Here is a 17,469-nt window from a genome sequence, read left to right on the forward strand (position 1 = left end):
CCATTTTCATTTTTTTTTGTAAGGTGAAGGACCAGGACAACGAGAAAAGAGTAACATGTACCAAAATAACAGGCTGACCAACATTTCCTATTTTCGGAGCACCCTATTTTCAGCTTTCTATAACTGAGCATTAGCTGGATTGGCTATTTTCAGCATTCTATAACTGAGCATTAGCTGGATTGGAGTCCTTAGGCTGAAAAAAATTGATTTTTGTTTTTGTTTTTAAATCGTTTTGATAAATGTATAAACCAAAGCTTACAGCTTTTAATAACTGAGTAGCTGTCAAAAGTACCTTGAAATCATGGGATAATAATTTTTGTCGGAAAGCTGACTTTGCAAACAGATAGCCCGCTATTTACAGCAGCAACCAATTATTAACAGCATTAAAATATAGAAATAAATCATCAGGATGCACCCCGCATCTCAAATGACAAAAAGAATAGCCACTGCGCATTTAAATGAGAAAACTTGTACAGGAATCTGAATTATGAAATATACAGTAGCAGAAGAGGACAGGATACCTCACCTGAAGCTAAATTTCAACAAACTACACAGGCAGGCATGCCCACACTAAATCCATGCTTCACTAATCACCCAGCAAGATATATTCAATCCAGATAAAATGAAATCAAAGAACGCTGCACGAAACACTGAAATTTGCAGAAGGATTCTATTAAAAGAACACGACAAATCAGGGTAACAATGTGGTCAAAATCCATTTCATGTTCACAATATGAGCATTGGCTTCAAATAGATACTGGGAATTTGACTGATGGTTTCACACTTGTGTGCTCATGAGACATCTCCATTGCCTTGTGCGGGAGCCTTTGTCTAGAAGAATTAGCAAGCCAACATCAGCGGCTGAAAGTCCAAACAAGTACCTGCCATTACAAAATTTGATGAGATTAAACATCAATGCCAGATTGAAACTACAAATAATGCCATCAACGTCAAGAATAAGAATCTTCTATGTCATTTCTCAAACTGAAGCGAATGAGAAAGATACAGTTCAAGAACACTGTAAACACATGCATTTGCATCTGTAAAAGAGTAGGTGAATCACAGAGTTCGAAACAGGGCATGTCAGAACTATTTCTCCTTCCTTAAATTCGTTTCCCTCTTTCTCCAATTCCCAAGTGATTCCTTTAAAAACTATAAAGATTTTCCCTTTCTTCCTTCAAATTTGGAGAAATTCTCCCCTGGTTCATTTTTGGTCTGGTAAAAATACAAAAACAATAAACCCAGTGGAGTTTTTCACTCCTAATTTGTATTTACTTCAAATAGTTCTATATATGCAATTGAATGGGAGCACTGAAACAGAAACTAAATTATGTCAATATTTATACCAATATACTTACTTGCTTCGCTGAGCTTTCTTTCTCCATAAAACGATGGACACAACCCACTGAACAAACAAAATGAAAGACAAGAGTTTTTAGTGCTAGTGCAACAAATAACATGCAGAATGATGTTAAAATAAAGTGGAAAGTCAAAACACAAAGCCTGGTAGTCATAATGCTGCGTCCAACAATTTAAATGAGGGAGCAGCTAAGTGCTTCTGACTGGTGGAAATCAAGAGAATCAAGGATGAAAAGAAGATGAAAATCCAAGAAAAGAAAGAAAACATCACAAACATACTTCAATAATTTTATTTCCTATACGTTCAAGTACTCACATTTACATCATAACTCAGATTCCAATGGACAGACTCCTATAATGCAGTTCGGTTTATGCAAATTCAAAGTTTCTATCTAACTCTAGTTCAGCCATACCAAAATAATGAAGAATGAAAGATTTAAGTGAAAAATGAAGGTAGGAGGGGGGAAGTACAGGTCAAGGAGAGCTTGAAGTTAAGCATAGGCCAAAAGAATAACTAATACAAACACTATAATGCAATAACAATCACCAAAATGATTATGGAACAGCAGTTTTGATGATATATATTGGATACCCAAAAACTCAAGTGAATGGAAATCTTTATTATACAGGAAAGCGCATTCATTTACACAAAGCATAAAGAATTACCTTAAAGATTGACGTGAAGGAAAAGCTTCCAAGAAGAAATGGCTTCCTCGCAGGCATTTTTCTTTCTGGAGACATTTCCTTGCATAGATGTTGAGCTATTTCTTTCAACAATACCATTTGTGCTTTATCAGTTCGCATTGAAATAAGTGCTTGCCTCATAGATTCCCTGTCAGCCTCAAGTGACTGAAGTCTCAAGTAGAGCTTTTTTATATCAGGATCACTAATATCAGGCCGTGTCAATGTCTCTCTTGGAGTTGAGAGATGCTCTTCATAAATCCCAATTCCAGCTTTTGGTTCTATAACACCATTCTGTGAGACCCCGTTATGTATAGAATCAATGGTGTAAACTCTGTCACTCATGTCATCTCCAAAGTCTGCTTCATTATCCCTCTTTCTCGAATTTGTGTAATCTTCCGCTTGTGAAGCACAGTCCGTTTTCTTAAAGCTATTGCTTAACTTGGATCTTGGAGATTCAGTGGCAAAATCTGGACCCAATTCTCTAGACATCCCAATCAATGAACTTGAACTATCTCCGGAGAATCTTCTGCTGTGCCTTGACCTCCTAGGAGAGTGGTCAACAACCACCTTCTCGAGAATATTCTTTGTACCAGAAAAAGCACCATCTTGTTGAATGCTACGAGGACTTCTCTCCATCTGATAGATCCTATATTCTAAATTCTTCAAATTCTCACGACCATGAGGGGTCTCGCCAAATGCATATTTCTCAACATTCACAATGTCATCTTCACCCTCCAAAGGATTTGGATTATCATTCAAATTGCATTTCAGGGGTGGGTAATCATAAGGTGGAAACTCGAATTGGCCAGCATCCAAATTTTCATTCATGCTTGTGTTGCGGCTAAACCCACCCCTCTCACCCACTGCCTCTGCCTCTGTAAGGCCATAACTCATCATCCTATGCTTATAAGCCTGAATTTCACAAGTAAATGATTGAATAGCCTGCTCTCTCTTATACAAAACATCCTCTAAAGCCAAAAACTCCTGCTGATCATGCCCCATCTTCTCCTCGGCAAAACGTTTAAATTGCCTTGCCTCCATTTGGATCTCCGCCTTCTCCCTCTGCAACCTCAGTATCATTGACATGGCTTCATTTGCAGCTGAAGAAGCAGCGTTCCTTTCCTCTTCCAATTCCGTGTACAAATCCTGCATAGTGTGCTGTTGGCTAGAAACCATCTCACGTAGCGCAGAACATTCATTCTCAATTTGTATTCGTGGATTCGAGAAGAAATCAAACCCGGGTATAAAAAACCGATTTCCCTCCTCAAACTCATCGTATTTTCTTTTGACAGACCTGATCCAAGACTCTGAAGATGAACCGGCAATTAAAGAACAACTGCAGCCACAAATACAACACTTCACCAAATCCCTCGATGGTGAAGCCTGGGCAGAAAGTACTTGCAAATCCATAGACCAAGTATCATTCAAAATCAAATACTTTCACGCAAAAACAATCCCAAATTCACATAAAAATCAAAGTGAGAGCCTTTTCCTTTGAAACTCTCAATTTCTCCTCTCTATCGAATCTACAGATCTTTTCAGTTAGCAATTCCTTTCGTTCCTCAATCGCCCCTAAATTCCTTAAAATGACAAAAATAACACAAAGATCACAAAAAAAAAACTAACACTCCAAACAATCACAAAACCACTCATTTTTCTGTAATTTGAAGATTTTCCAGCTTAAATCTATATTTGAAGCTCCAAAAGAATAACAAATTATCATTCTTTTTTTAATTAAAAAAAACAGAATCACACGCGCGAGAGTGAGGGATTGTGTATGGGTGTCACCTGGGCTTTGAAAAATCCGATGCGGAGAAGAGGAGGAAATTGAGGCGAAATGTTCCCGGGAAAAACCAGTTTTCCCGGGAAGAACCAATATTCCGTGGAAGTAGCAGGAAAATAATGAGATCACCGGAGCCGGAAAAGAAAGAGAATTCGAATAAAACTTTAACGGATAAAAAAAAAGAAGAAGAAAGAAAACGGAGAAATGGCGTTTGGAGGGAAAGAAATTGAAAGAGGGAGAGAAAGAGTGGGAAAGGGGGTGAAACGGAAACCCCTTATATGTTTTTGTTTTTAATCCTATTATAGCCTCCTGCCTGGTTTGTTTTTATTCGCTCTCGATTTCCGTGCAAAGACGCTGAGACGGAGAGGGAGAATTTATTTTGGGGAGCAGAAAAGTGTCTGCGAGGGAGAGTCTGATGAGATGGATTTTATGGTCGCTGATTAGATTAAGATTTCTTATTTAAATATATATTAATATTATTTTTTTTATTTTCAATATTAGTATATTAAAATTATTAAAAAATATTCGTAATTTAATTTAAAAAAAAAACGTTTTCTTGTTTTGGATTACCGAAATAGAAAGAGAGTGATGAGATTGGCTAAATTTGCATGTTCATAAATGCGGTGATAATTATTTTTTAAAATATATTTTGTTTGGAAATGTATTAAAATATAATTTTTTTATTTTTTTAAAATTAATTTTTACATTAATTTGAAATATAAAAAAAAATTCAATTTTTTTAAAGAATGTTTTTAAAACATAAAAACAAAGACGGATATTACTGTACAAAGGATAGACACGTAAGGTTGCTGAATTCATTTCATTGATTGATGATTAAATCACTTTAAGTAGTTGTTTTGTAATGATATTTATTTTATAAACTAGCAGAGCTTGAGTTCAGTTACGCTTAATCTATTAAGGTTTTTGTATTAGCTTAACTATGCGCTGAGCTAGGCTGCCAGGCTTGTTTTAAAGTTTAGAAGTTAGCTTACTTGTGGAAATATTGTGTAATTAGCATCGGAAAAAAATGGTAAAGTAACATAAAATAAAATAAAAAATTCTATAAAATAATACAGTTTAAGGATATCATGGTTTGCAACATTTCAATAATATCGCATTTGTGAACCGCGATATTTATCTAAATATCACAATTATGAACCCTGATATTAATTATAATTTTATTGTAGTTCTAAAACGTGATATTATAATAATGTTGTGCTTTAAAATCGCGATATTTATTAGCAAACTATTTTAAGAAACAACTAGATATTTCAGAAAAAACAGTTAGACAATAGCCAACATCTATTTTGTTACTCTTCATAAATATTATATTTATTAAATGTTGCGCTTTAGACAATACTAAAGTGCATTATTTTACCAAATCTTGTTCAAGCAGTGATATTTCATCAAATTTTTAATCTACTGTGCTAATTTTTTTTTCAAAAAAAGAAAACAATCATTTGTAAGATTGTGAAAATTTAAAGGGTTATACTCAAATCTGGTTCTTGTACTTTTTTAATTTTTTAATGGGAGCCTTCTATTCTTTTTCATGTTGATCTAGTCCCTCAATTTTTTATTTTATTTTGTAAAGATCCTTTTATCATAAAGTTGTTAATTTATATGTACCTGCATGACATTTTTCTCTAAAGTAATACTTTTATTTATGGAATTATGCAAAGAAATAAGAAAATTAAAAACAAACATATAAAAAGATGCCACGAAAGAGTATGGACTAATGGTTTTTAAACAAAGAAATCTTTGGAGAACAAAATAAAAAGTAAAGAGACTAGTTAATATGAAAAGGAGTATCATACTCTAATATATATATATATTAGAGTATGATATATATATATACACACACACACACACATACGAGATGGAATGCTCGCGCGTTATCGTGGGCTTATAAAATAAATATATAAAAAAAATCAGGCTAAGCCTAGCACCTGGCCCAATCAAGCAACAGGCCCCGCGCGGGCCTATGTTTAATGGGCTCTATGCATTAAAAAAAATTTAACACATCGTTTCCGATAATCCAACCACTATGGTGCTTGGAAAAATAGGGTCTTTTGCTCTTCTTCTTCTTTTTTTAACCAAAAGACTCATTTCAACTTATTTTTAGCCCAAAACACATAAGAAAACACTCTAAAAACCTTGTTAAACCAACTTATGGCCACAAAAATATAAAAAACCGTCCTAAAACCCGAAATCCACCCGAAGCAAAAAAAAACTTCCCAAGCTCATATTTGACTTTTTAGGTGTTTTCAAGGTTAAAAAAAATACATAATCTTAACTCCTCTTATCATATGAAACCATTTGCTATAAAAAACGATTGTTTTGGTGGCCACATTCCTCACCAATTGATACTTTCTCTCTTTAAACCAGAATCCGACAACCTATCTCTCCTCCAACTATAAAAGGATTGAAAATGAGTAAAATAAAGTTTGGTACCAAATTAAATTTTGTAACATTCAAGAGATTGGTTATCTAATAACTAAAACTCAAATGAATTTTTGACAGAAATTTTCAATCCACCACCCATGTTACCCATTTTTTTCACTTTAATTCACTTTCTTTCAATTTAACCCTCTCTTAAAAAAACATGCAATTGGGCTCTAATTTGGTTTCAAAATGGCTCAATTATGCAAAAAAAATATTTAAGGATTAAATTGAAATTTTTTAAAATATTTACTACTGTAATCTAAAATAAAATTGAGATGGTGAACCATGTTTTTGTGAACAGTAAAAATACCACAAGTTTTAACTTCATGTATGATAATGTATAATAATAATAATAATAATAATCATAATTTTGGGATAACTTTTATATATTTAATTTCTATTGGAAAACTTTACAATGATAATTGAGAAAAATATTAAATTTCAAATATTGTGAATTAAGAGGAGAGTAACGTTTTCCGTAACTTGGAGGATGGAGATGGCCTGCTGTAATATTCAGAATCAATGCAGGATCTCCAATATTGGAGGGCAATTACTCCCTCCATAGTTGACTTCAATTTTTCTTGTCGAATTTGGATTTTATTTTATATTACTGCTACTTTTAGATTAATTTAATTCTGCTACTTGGAAGATTTTATAATATTCAGTGAATAAGTATGATTAATTATTATCTGTTTTCACTTAAAAAAATAAATAATAAAAGAGAAAAATAAACTCGTTATTATTAAAAGTATATAATGAACATGTTCTTACCTGGTTTAAATAATTTTTTATTTTATTTTATCTCTATAATATCTATTTTTGTATACCTAACTCTTAATTTCTAATAAATGTAAGTAGTTACTCATTGAATTTGAATTTTGAACTTCAATTTCCAACTTATAAAGGATTTACAGCTAGTTTGAAGGGTATATATAATAAATACATTCATACAGTATCATTGTGTTGCCTCATTCTTAGCCTGTTTCTTTAATGAAAAGTTGTTTTTTTTGGAAAATGAATTTCAGGAAAGTATTTTTCGATGTTTGGTAGTGTAATGAAAAATAAGTTGGAAAATATTTTCCAGTATTTGGTTATATTATAGAAAATGAGCTAAAAAATAACTTATTAATATTTTAATTTTTTCAAGTTTATTAAAATAATGAGGAACAAATCTTACAAATTAAAAAGTTGAATGAGAATGAAATTGAAAAAAAAATTTCATAAATTATCTCAGATAAAATAAATAATAATCAAAATAATATAGATCAAATAAAAAATAAAGAAATTAAAAGATGAAGAAATTAAAATAATAATTATTAACATTACATAAATTATTTCAAATAAAATAAGTGACAATCGAAAGAATGAAGATCAAATTTGATAGATAAAAAATTTCAATAAAAAAATGATAAGAAAAAAGCAAATAACAATTATAAAAATAAAGACCAAAGTTGATATAAAAATTAAATTTTAAGAGATAAAATTAAAAAATAAATATTCAAAACAAAATATATATAGCAATCAAAAGTTAATTTGATGATCAAATTTGATGTAATCAGCAAATAATGATATTTCTAAATTTTTCACAACTTCCGGAAAGTGTTTTCCCTCCAAATTTTCCAGGAAAACACTTTTCTGAAAACCAAGCCAAAATTTTCTTTGACTGGAAAATGTTTTTTGTTGACCAACTTTTCTAATGGCAAATAAACACATGAAAGTTTGGAAAGTGATTTCTCAGAAACTACTTTTCGAAAAACAAACACAGCAAAAAAAAAAACATTTTTCTGGAAACCAAGTTAAATTTTTCTTTGACTAAAAAGTATTTTCTGTTGACTAGAAAGTACTTTTTATTAACCATCTTTTTTAATAACAAATAAATACAGACAAGTTTTAAAAAATAATTTCTCAAAAATTACTGTTTCCAGTAACAAGCATAGCTTTATGATAAAACTCCAAGCTTTTTTGTTTTTTTTTTTTTCCACGAGAGTATGGAGCACTTGGCTTACGATTTCTTGGGTCATTGAAGCATCCATGCACCTCTCAATGGATGGAACTGATTCTCCTTCCGTTTCAACTGATGTGGTGCTGCCGAATCATGGGAATGGAAAATTGAAGAATAGCGAAGTTACTCATGATCAGCTGCATAGAGGAGGCCGAATCCAGAGATGTATTTGTCACCTCCCTATAGAGCTCTCGGTACTGATATTGGAACACCTATCTGTCACTGATTTCCTCTCGTTTCTCTCTTTCTGCAGATGCTGGCGCATTGCTTTCTCTCGCTTCCCCCTCTCATTCTTTGATAGGCTGCAAGGGAAATTGCCTTGCGTTGTTTTTCTCAAGGCCAACTCCAGTACAAAAGGGACACTTGAAAGAGAAGTCTGTTGTTTTTTCCCACGAAGACACTTGTTCCACGCAACTGGTAAGATAGGAGATCCAATCACACAGCAGGCCTACAAAGTATCCGAACTGCAGGATAAGCGTCTCCTCTTGTCAAAATAGGGTGGCTGCTTCTTTTCTCCTCAGCGGAGGGTTCTTCTGCTCCTTCCCTTTTTTTCTCTACCATGGAGCTCATTGGATCAAAGAATATACGCCCCCTCTTCCTAGACGATACTCGTCTGCAACACCCAGAATGTGCTACATCTAAAGATTGAACTATATTTGCTGTAAGTTGCTCTAAAGATAAAATGGAAGAAGGATTTGTCACAATTAGTATTTTCCGTCACGGGAAATCTGCATGAAGCTCCTGGACATTACTGGAGCATTTCATCTCTCATGTGTTGTTTTTGTGACTTCAGCTGGAGGGGTTTTTAATTACGTGCTTTTCTATGATAAACTAAACCTTAGCCTTTGTTAGGTTTTAGTTGCTTGACACATTGATGCATTGTGTGCTAGCATGAACCTTGGAAGAGCACTCATGGAAAGTGGGCGAAGGACTCATCAAGTAAATGGCGGGCCTTACAAAGGCTATTGGACATGTCCCATGGCTTGTATGACCTATTTAAAGGAAAATGGGTCTAGGGCCCCGAACAGTCTGGACATGTTTTCGGGCATTACGTGCTTTGCTAATTCTTTTCAAGACCATGAATAAAACTCTCTCAGCCCTGCTGCCTGTCCTCTTTCCAATTCTTCTGCTGTTGTATTCTTCTTCTTCTTCTTCTTCTTCTTCTTCTTCTTCTGCTTTATTTTATAGAAAGACGACTGGGATTTGGGAAAAATAATCTAACAAGCAAAATATTAAGAGCAGTAAGGAAAGGCAAAACCCATACTAATCCTATATAAGCTATAATTTTAATTTACGTATTCTGACGACAACTATCATAGATCATTTTCAAAATCAAAATCTACTTTGAATATCTATTTTCATCCAAAATTGTTTCTCTTTAAGAGTTACAAATTCTTTGTTTATCTTTTTCTCTAATCTTGTTTAAACCTTGAGTATTTCTTAATTTATTGCTTTTTTATTTTGCCCCTAATGGTTTAGGGTTGATTATTTAGGTTATGTATTGGCTTTAAACCGACAATTATCATTGAATAATAATTTATAATGTGAGATTTTTTCTTTAAATTTGAATTAGATTAGAAAATAATATAAATCATATCCTGAAACTTCATTTAATAATAGTTCTAGGCGCAAGGACAAGCCAATGAAAACACTGCTGGGATCTCGGCAGCATGCATGGGCAGAGGCAACATGCATAGATAGAGACAAACTTGACATCTATACATAATGAGTACATGTAAACATCGGCTGCATGTTCAACACAACTTCAGATTTGGATAGAGAGTTGTCCAAGATATGCAGAAACACAACTAGGTTAGCAGAGAGGGCTCAACCGACTGGCTTGATAGTCTGTGAAGTGACAGATCAAGAAAAAGTTACAACATAGACAATTAGAGGCAATTTTTCTGCGATTACTGTTTTTTAGCCAAACTACCTAGTTTAAATAGTTTTTTCTAGGGAGTTTGTTAGTTGTAACTATATTTGATGATGGACTCCGTGTGGCTTATTCCGAGTTATCAGACCAACTCCAATCTTATGGAATGAGCAATCCATTGAACATATGGTTTTTGAGTTATAGTTTTTAAATCCAGTTTAATAGCTAATCAAGTTTAAGACTCGGGTCATCCTGGGTCGATCCATTTTTTTTATAAAGCAAAATGATATTATTTTTGTTAAAAAATAAATAATTAACTGATTTTTGACCTTTTTATCTTTTTTTTATTTTTTCTTAAGCTTATTCCAGTTTTGTCTCCGGATTGACTCCGCAGGCCAGGTTTTTTAAAACTTTGGTTTGGGCAGCCTTGACGATGGGATTCGAATCTCCCATAGATCTCAAGAAGTGAAGCCTGCTAGTGAGAATAACAATGACATGTGTGCCAATCATGAAGACGGCGGCGTACGTCCTTCTCAAATCAAGCTGACAACAGTATTCACAGCCAAGGAGCATGCCAAAGGGCATACGGTGAATGTTGTGTAAGGTTTGAAGCTATACGACTCAATAGAGCTCTCTAAGTTGACTGATTTATGTGCCTTTTGTTTTTGTGGTTAAGATCATAGTTGAGGTCAATTATAGATAAAATTCAACTATATAAGAATAAGTTTTCTTATTTTTTCTATTTTTGTTTTTATGAATTCCATATATAAATCTCAACATCAACTGTAAGAATAAACACACCTTTCATCGACAAACTCCGGGTTGCTGGCCAGAATGGTGAACTCTCAGGCGAGACTTTTATTTTATTCAGCAAGCAGGTGAAGGGAAACACATGAGGGAGCTGATTCAGCTTGGAGTTCTAATTTTTGGACATATAAAACAGGAAGCTGCAAGTAACAACCCTTCTACTTAAATTTTTTAAAATATAATATATATTATTCTCTAGTAAATTATTACTATTTTCAGGCTTTTAAAGATTAGGCAAAATCTGTTCTTTATCTCTGTCATTTTGGATTTTAATTTAAGAGAAGATTAGAAGAAAGATTTCATGTTAATCTAGATATGAATGATCTGTCTAAGATTTAATTACCCAATCTGAGATTTAATCTAATTAATAAGAGAAAAATGATATGATATGTTAAATTAATTAAAAAAAAAAAACTCCATGGGATTTGGACTCTTTTTTCCAAACATTATGGCTAATCCACTTAATTATATTTCAGAGCATATCAAATTTTATAGGATAATTAATCATCCATAAATCTTAACATTACTTTTCCCCTTTCTAAAAATTACTCGCAATCTTTCTTCTTTCTCGCTACTAAAACCATACAAGCAATGCGCATAAAAGGCAGATAAGAGTGATATGCGCATAAACGAGTCAAATCATGCTCGTTTGTAAGTTAATGGCCATCAAAACAATCATTTCATGCCAGAAATGAAATGAGAGAATATAAGATGAGAGAGGAAGGAAAGGGGCCGACAATATTTCACTCACAAAAAAGTTATTTCTGGTGTTGATTAGTTTGTTCTCCCTAGAGAGAAGTTTAACAGTGATGATCTTGCTCGATCACCAGTCATACCAGGAAAAAATAGATTAGATTCATGAAAGCTTATTTTTTTTTTAGTGATTTTAGGGTAGGGTTTGAAATTAATGGATGGTTTAGATTTTTAGGGTGTTTTAAAGACGTTTTCAAGTCAAAATCAGCTAAAATTAAGTTTTAAGGTCAAAACTACATAACTAATTTTTTGACTACTATTTTTGTACATTAAACAAACGACATGTTATCTACTCAATATAAAAAGTAAGAATGCATAGAAGTCTGATCTAAGCCCGCGTGCGCCTACCCTTTCCTTTTTGAGGTCGGGTGCGTGGGTGTGGACTCCTATGTCATAAAACTTTTTTAAATTTTAAATAAATCCTCATTTAAAAAATAAGTAATTACAATCATATTTTTTTAAAAAAAATCATATGAATATGCCATACCTTTTAAAGGAGATTAGACATTTTATACTTATAGTTGCAATCATTTTTTTTCAACAATTACATATATGCAATAAATTATAAAACAAGTTACAAATTAATATTTAAAGTAAACCTTTTATTGTTATTTTTACATGGCTTTCATGGATTAATTATTCTTTTTTATTTTTTTATTATAATGTTTCAGAAATTAAGATTCGAAGTTCTTCCCCGGAAAATGGAATTTAGGTTTCAATCAAATATTTGAACCGCATTAATATATATACAGTCCAAACACCACATATAGTCCATGTAATTAGAAAATATCTGGACATGGATGATCTCATAAGAATATTGGAGGCAGTGGAATCTGAAATATTTTCGATTTATCATAGTGCAAATGTGGTCGCCGTACCTCAACAGAATTACAGCAAGTGCTTCCATCTTTCGTCCTTGGAGTCATAATTAGGGTTTGAATTTGGTCACAATAATATTTACTTGTAAACGTGATCGTATCATCTTCAAACACACATATTTATATTTATATTTGTCCCTGAAAGCGAATTAATTGACTCTTTTCTTCAACCTTTGTGTTTGTCATCATCCCCATTCCCCCATACCGACAATAATCGAATCAATTTGAGGAAATACGCTTTTATTATTATTATTATTATTATTATTATTATTATTATTATTATTATTATTATTTCTGGTGTAAGAAAATACGCTAGTTATGTGGATATTTCATGAGAGTGAGAGGCAACGTACCTCCATTCTGTACCCTTCAGCTTTCAATCCCCATGATTAATCCCAAAGATTAATGCCAATTGGATAACTAATTAATGTTGTTGTCACCATAAAACTTAGGAGGGTTTTTATAATTTTAAATTTATAAGTGTTTAAAATAAAATAAAAAATCAAAGTACATGCATGTATGCTAAGCATGTGTTTAAACTTGTATTATATATAAGATTAAAGTTTTAGCATGCATATTAATAATAAAAATAAAAATACTTAAAGAAATAATTTTTTTGTTGTTGTTGATTTTTTGTTCTTAAAATTTTATTTCTCCTTACTTATACAAATATTTCAACATTACTATCTTAATTTAGATATATTTTTAAGTAAAATTTTTAAATCAAAATAAAAAAAATTCAAGTATCTCTTGATAAAGTATCAATTTAAACTCTAAATTTTAAAAAAAATTGAAATATATAAAAAAATAAAAATACTAAAAACAAGAGTAAAAAAATTTCTAAAAAATAATTAATTGTGTCCTGTTAAATTATCTTAAAGGCTAACACCTGCTGTGTGCTTTCAATGGTCTTTGTACCAAAGCCACAATGCAAGGAGTGATCCAGGCTGCTGTTAAAGGAAGGATTATACGTGCGTTTTCGCAGTCCAGCCAAAATGTTATTTGCTTGAATTTTTTTAAAATTAATTTTTAAAATTTATAAAAAAAGATTTTTTTTTAGCAAAAATGTATTTTGAAAGATAAACAGTAAATAGTAAATATACTCTGAAAAAAAATAAAAATTATATTATCTCGAAGATATTTATCTTTTATAGTGGAGTTGTGATTATGTTTTTAAAGTGTTTTTCATACTGAAATGTATTAAAATAATATTTTTTTTATTTTTTAAAAATTATTTTTAAAATTAACACGATCTAAAATATATTAAAAAAAAATTTTAATAATTTTTTTTTATGTAACAGTTTACACCACGTTCTGTGAGTAAAAGAATCAATATGGCATTGTATACAGTATAGTACAACTGTTGTTTAATAGGGGATAAGGATCACAGCACATGATTAGGTGGCCAATTACTACTGCGCCCACCTCCTACTGGTGGGCCTATTTTGGGCCCACCAGATCTTTAGGAAAGTTTGTTCCGGAAAAATAAAAAAGAAGAAAATCTCGTGGAAAGTTTTTCCAATACGTGGCACTACACAAGCTTTCCACGATTAATTTTATTTTTAAGTACACATCTTTTACATTAATTTAATATATTAAAAGAGCTTTAATAATTATTTTCTTAAGTACTGGTCTGAATACTTAAATGTAAGAAAATAATATAAAAATGAAACAAATTTTCAAAAACCATTAAATCAACATCTTAAAATGAATTAGTATATAAAATAAACATTTGACATAAGATTTAAAGTTGAGACAAGAAAAAAATAGTAAAGCTTTTGCCCTAAAGTAGAATTTGCTTACGTGTGAGGTAACATATCCTTCCAATCTAGTATCATCACAAAAATGTGTTATGATTGAGCAATATTATATTGTGCGGATCGTGTAGAAGATTATGTTAATAATTTTATTTTTATGGATATATACAAGCAACATATGTTTCACATTATGTTTTTTTTTTAAATGTAAAGTATCATGTTAAGATCACGTTTGTTCTTGCATTTTAAAAATATTTTTAAAAAATATTTAATTTTTTTTAGTTTTTATGTTTTCAGAATTTTTAATATGTTGGTGTCAAAAATAAATTTTAAAAAATAAAAAAATAATATTATTTCAATATATTTCTAATAGAAAAACACTTTAAAAAATAACTGATTTAACAATAATAAACAAGCTATAAATCTCAAGCAGCCAAATAAATAAAGAGATAACCACGAAATCATATACTTGTTGATTATAATTATAGTAATCAATTCAAAGAAAAATGAACCCAAATTAAAAAAAAAATTAAAAGATAAAGTTGATGGCTGCAAGGTTCTTAATTAGTATTGTTTAATAATTAGGGATAAGGTTTAAATCATATTTATTTGATTAGAGTAGCGATGTACTAACATGACGGTCCAGCAATAAATCAATAATTGATTCAAGTCACGAGTGCATAGAGCCGATTTTGGAGCTATCAAATCTCGAAAAAGGCATTGGATAAGTTTAATATTTTAAATGGTCTTCTTAGCTATTAATTAATTAATTAATAATGAAAACAATGATCGTCTTGTACATTTGTTGAACTTTGCTGCTGCACGCATGGAATGCTCAAGCAGCCATTTTATTATCATTAAGCTCTATTTCCAGCTTCGTTACGAGGAAGACTTCACTGCCTGGCTAGCCATCATTTGGAAATATTATCTTTGCCTATTTCCAAAGAAATTAGTTCCCACATGGGATTTGATTTTTAGTTTTTAATATAGATTTTTTTTCTATAATAAAAGTATATTTGAACCAGGTATATTAATAATTGAGACTAAATCCCTTCTCGAATGATTTTAAAAATCAGATATTAACATTAAGTTTTGAACCAAAAAGAAAAACATACCTTCACGATTGCTAGTTCAATCCTTTAAACTTATAGTTTTCAAAATATTGTAATTGAATTTTCACTACTAAAAAAAATATCAAATACAAACTGAATACCGACGGAAAAAATATCATCGGTAAATTGAAATGATATTTTCCGACGGACCATGACGTTGCCATTTATCCTCGTATTCACCGACAAAGAATTTCCATCAGTGAATACCGAGAGAATTACAGTTGAAAATCAAAGAATAAAAAAAAATAACGTGCCATTATTACAAATGAAATTACTGATGAAATATATGTATCACTAATATCTATCGGTGAATTCATCAATAATATTTAAGTTATAATCTAACAAACCGCCCACCTTCCCCCTCCTCCCCGTTTTCTTCTTCCTTTTATTTTGTAGAAAACAACACATAACACCCTTGCCCCTCTTATTTTGTCACAAATCAAGCTCTTATCATCATAAATTCAACCACTCTAACATTCAGTATGTCAATATTTATGTTCTACTTTAATTTATTTTTTAAGATTTGTCACATCAAATAAGCAAAACTACCTTTTTTTTTGTTGTAATCCATTTTTAAAATGTTATTTTTTGACATTTTTATATAGTATATTTAGTTGTGTATTTGCTTGTTTTATAGCCTTTTCTTATAGAAATTTGTTGTATGAATGTATGATTTATATATGTTAGTGTTTGTTTGAGATTTTGAAAAAAAAAATTGTCATTTGATGAAATTGAGCTTGATTTTATAATTTAAGTCTTTTATAATGAAATTAATAATGACTTATTTAATGGGTATATTTCACATTTAATCAGTTTTATTGTTAAGTTGAAAATTTTACTAAATTTGGAGGAATTTAAATTTTTGAAGAAATTGATAGTGATTTAAGGATACTATTAAAATAGATTGAATAAATTTGATTTAAACCAATGATTGCTAATTAGTTGGGTACCTATCATTTGTTTAGTTTACATTACTAATTAATACATGTTGTCATCAATATTATTCTATACAGGATTCATGTAAGTAATGGATGATCATTCTTGGAGTTTCATCTAAATAGTTGCATATGATGAATTATTGTAATGGAGTTGAGGGCCTTATTAATTACACACTATCTAATCCGAAAAATATTAGTGGAGGTGATATTAAATGTTCTTGTAAAAAGTGTAAGAATAAAAATTTTATTGATCCAGATGTTGTTATGATGCATTTTTTACAGAAAGAGTTCATGAAAAAACACTCATGCCCATATCCAAAGAAATTAATTCCGACATGGGACTAAATTGTTAGTTTTTAAACTATATTTTTTTTTGTTAATTTTTAGTTTTAATGAACTAATTATTTTATAAAATTTACTTGCAAGGAAAAAAATTAATAGGACAAGTTTGACAACATTGTTGCTAGGAAGATGTGGGAGAATCATAACACCATTAGATAAGATTAAATTCAAAATGTTATACTTCTTTTTAAATGTTCATTTTTTTCACTATCTTAACCGACAATTTATTTATGCCATATAGATTGCGTGATTTTTTATATAAGACACAAAAAAAATAAAAGAAATATGTAAAAGAAAGAGGTCTTCCAGACTAGGAAGACGTGGTCAAGTGGAGGGATTTCTGACCTTTGCATTTGTTGGAGACTATCTTGGACATTTATATCCAGCACATGATGAATGATCGTTTCTTGCGACGGTTGCAGTTGGTGCAAAGAACTGGAATAAGGAGATTCATGGTTCAATTATCAGGCACACCGGTAGATCCATTCCGTTTGTTTTGCATTCAACATGGAAATCTCCAACTGTTTAACTCTATTGCTAATATGCATTCAATCACCGATGGGATTATCAATTGTTCATTTTGTCGTTATATAATATGTCATAATCCACTATGAAATTATCGACGGAATGATGCCGATAAATTTTTTTATTTGGCGTATTTTTTCTATCTGTAAATTCATCGGTAATTATATCATTGACGAAATGACCAACATAATAAAAATTACTGATGTTATGTTTT

The 17,469-nt window shown here is 31.0% G+C and overlaps 1 protein-coding gene across 2 annotated transcripts; it reads right to left on the reverse strand.

Annotated features, from left to right (window-relative positions):
- Window positions 1–428: 428 nt before the first annotated feature.
- On the reverse strand, window positions 429–4,227 carry LOC133689881 (myosin-binding protein 7-like). 2 transcript variants are annotated; one of them, XM_062109972.1, is made up of 4 exons: window positions 3,832–4,227; window positions 2,026–3,615; window positions 1,359–1,405; window positions 429–881 (listed from the first exon to the last, which is right to left on the reverse strand). In XM_062109972.1, the coding sequence occupies exons 2-4, from the start codon at window positions 3,451–3,453 to the stop codon at window positions 779–781; spliced, it is 1,578 nt and encodes a 525-aa protein (XP_061965956.1). In that variant the 5' UTR covers window positions 3,454–3,615; window positions 3,832–4,227; the 3' UTR covers window positions 429–778. The 2 variants fall into 2 exon arrangements, with proteins under 2 accessions (XP_061965956.1, XP_061965955.1); XM_062109971.1 differs by having other exon boundaries at window positions 2,026–3,623.
- Between the last annotated feature and the right edge of the window lie 13,242 nt (window positions 4,228–17,469).

Source organism: Populus nigra, chromosome 3 (assembly GCF_951802175.1).
Source record: "Populus nigra chromosome 3, ddPopNigr1.1, whole genome shotgun sequence".
In the NCBI taxonomy this organism is placed as follows: domain Eukaryota; kingdom Viridiplantae; phylum Streptophyta; class Magnoliopsida; order Malpighiales; family Salicaceae; genus Populus; species Populus nigra.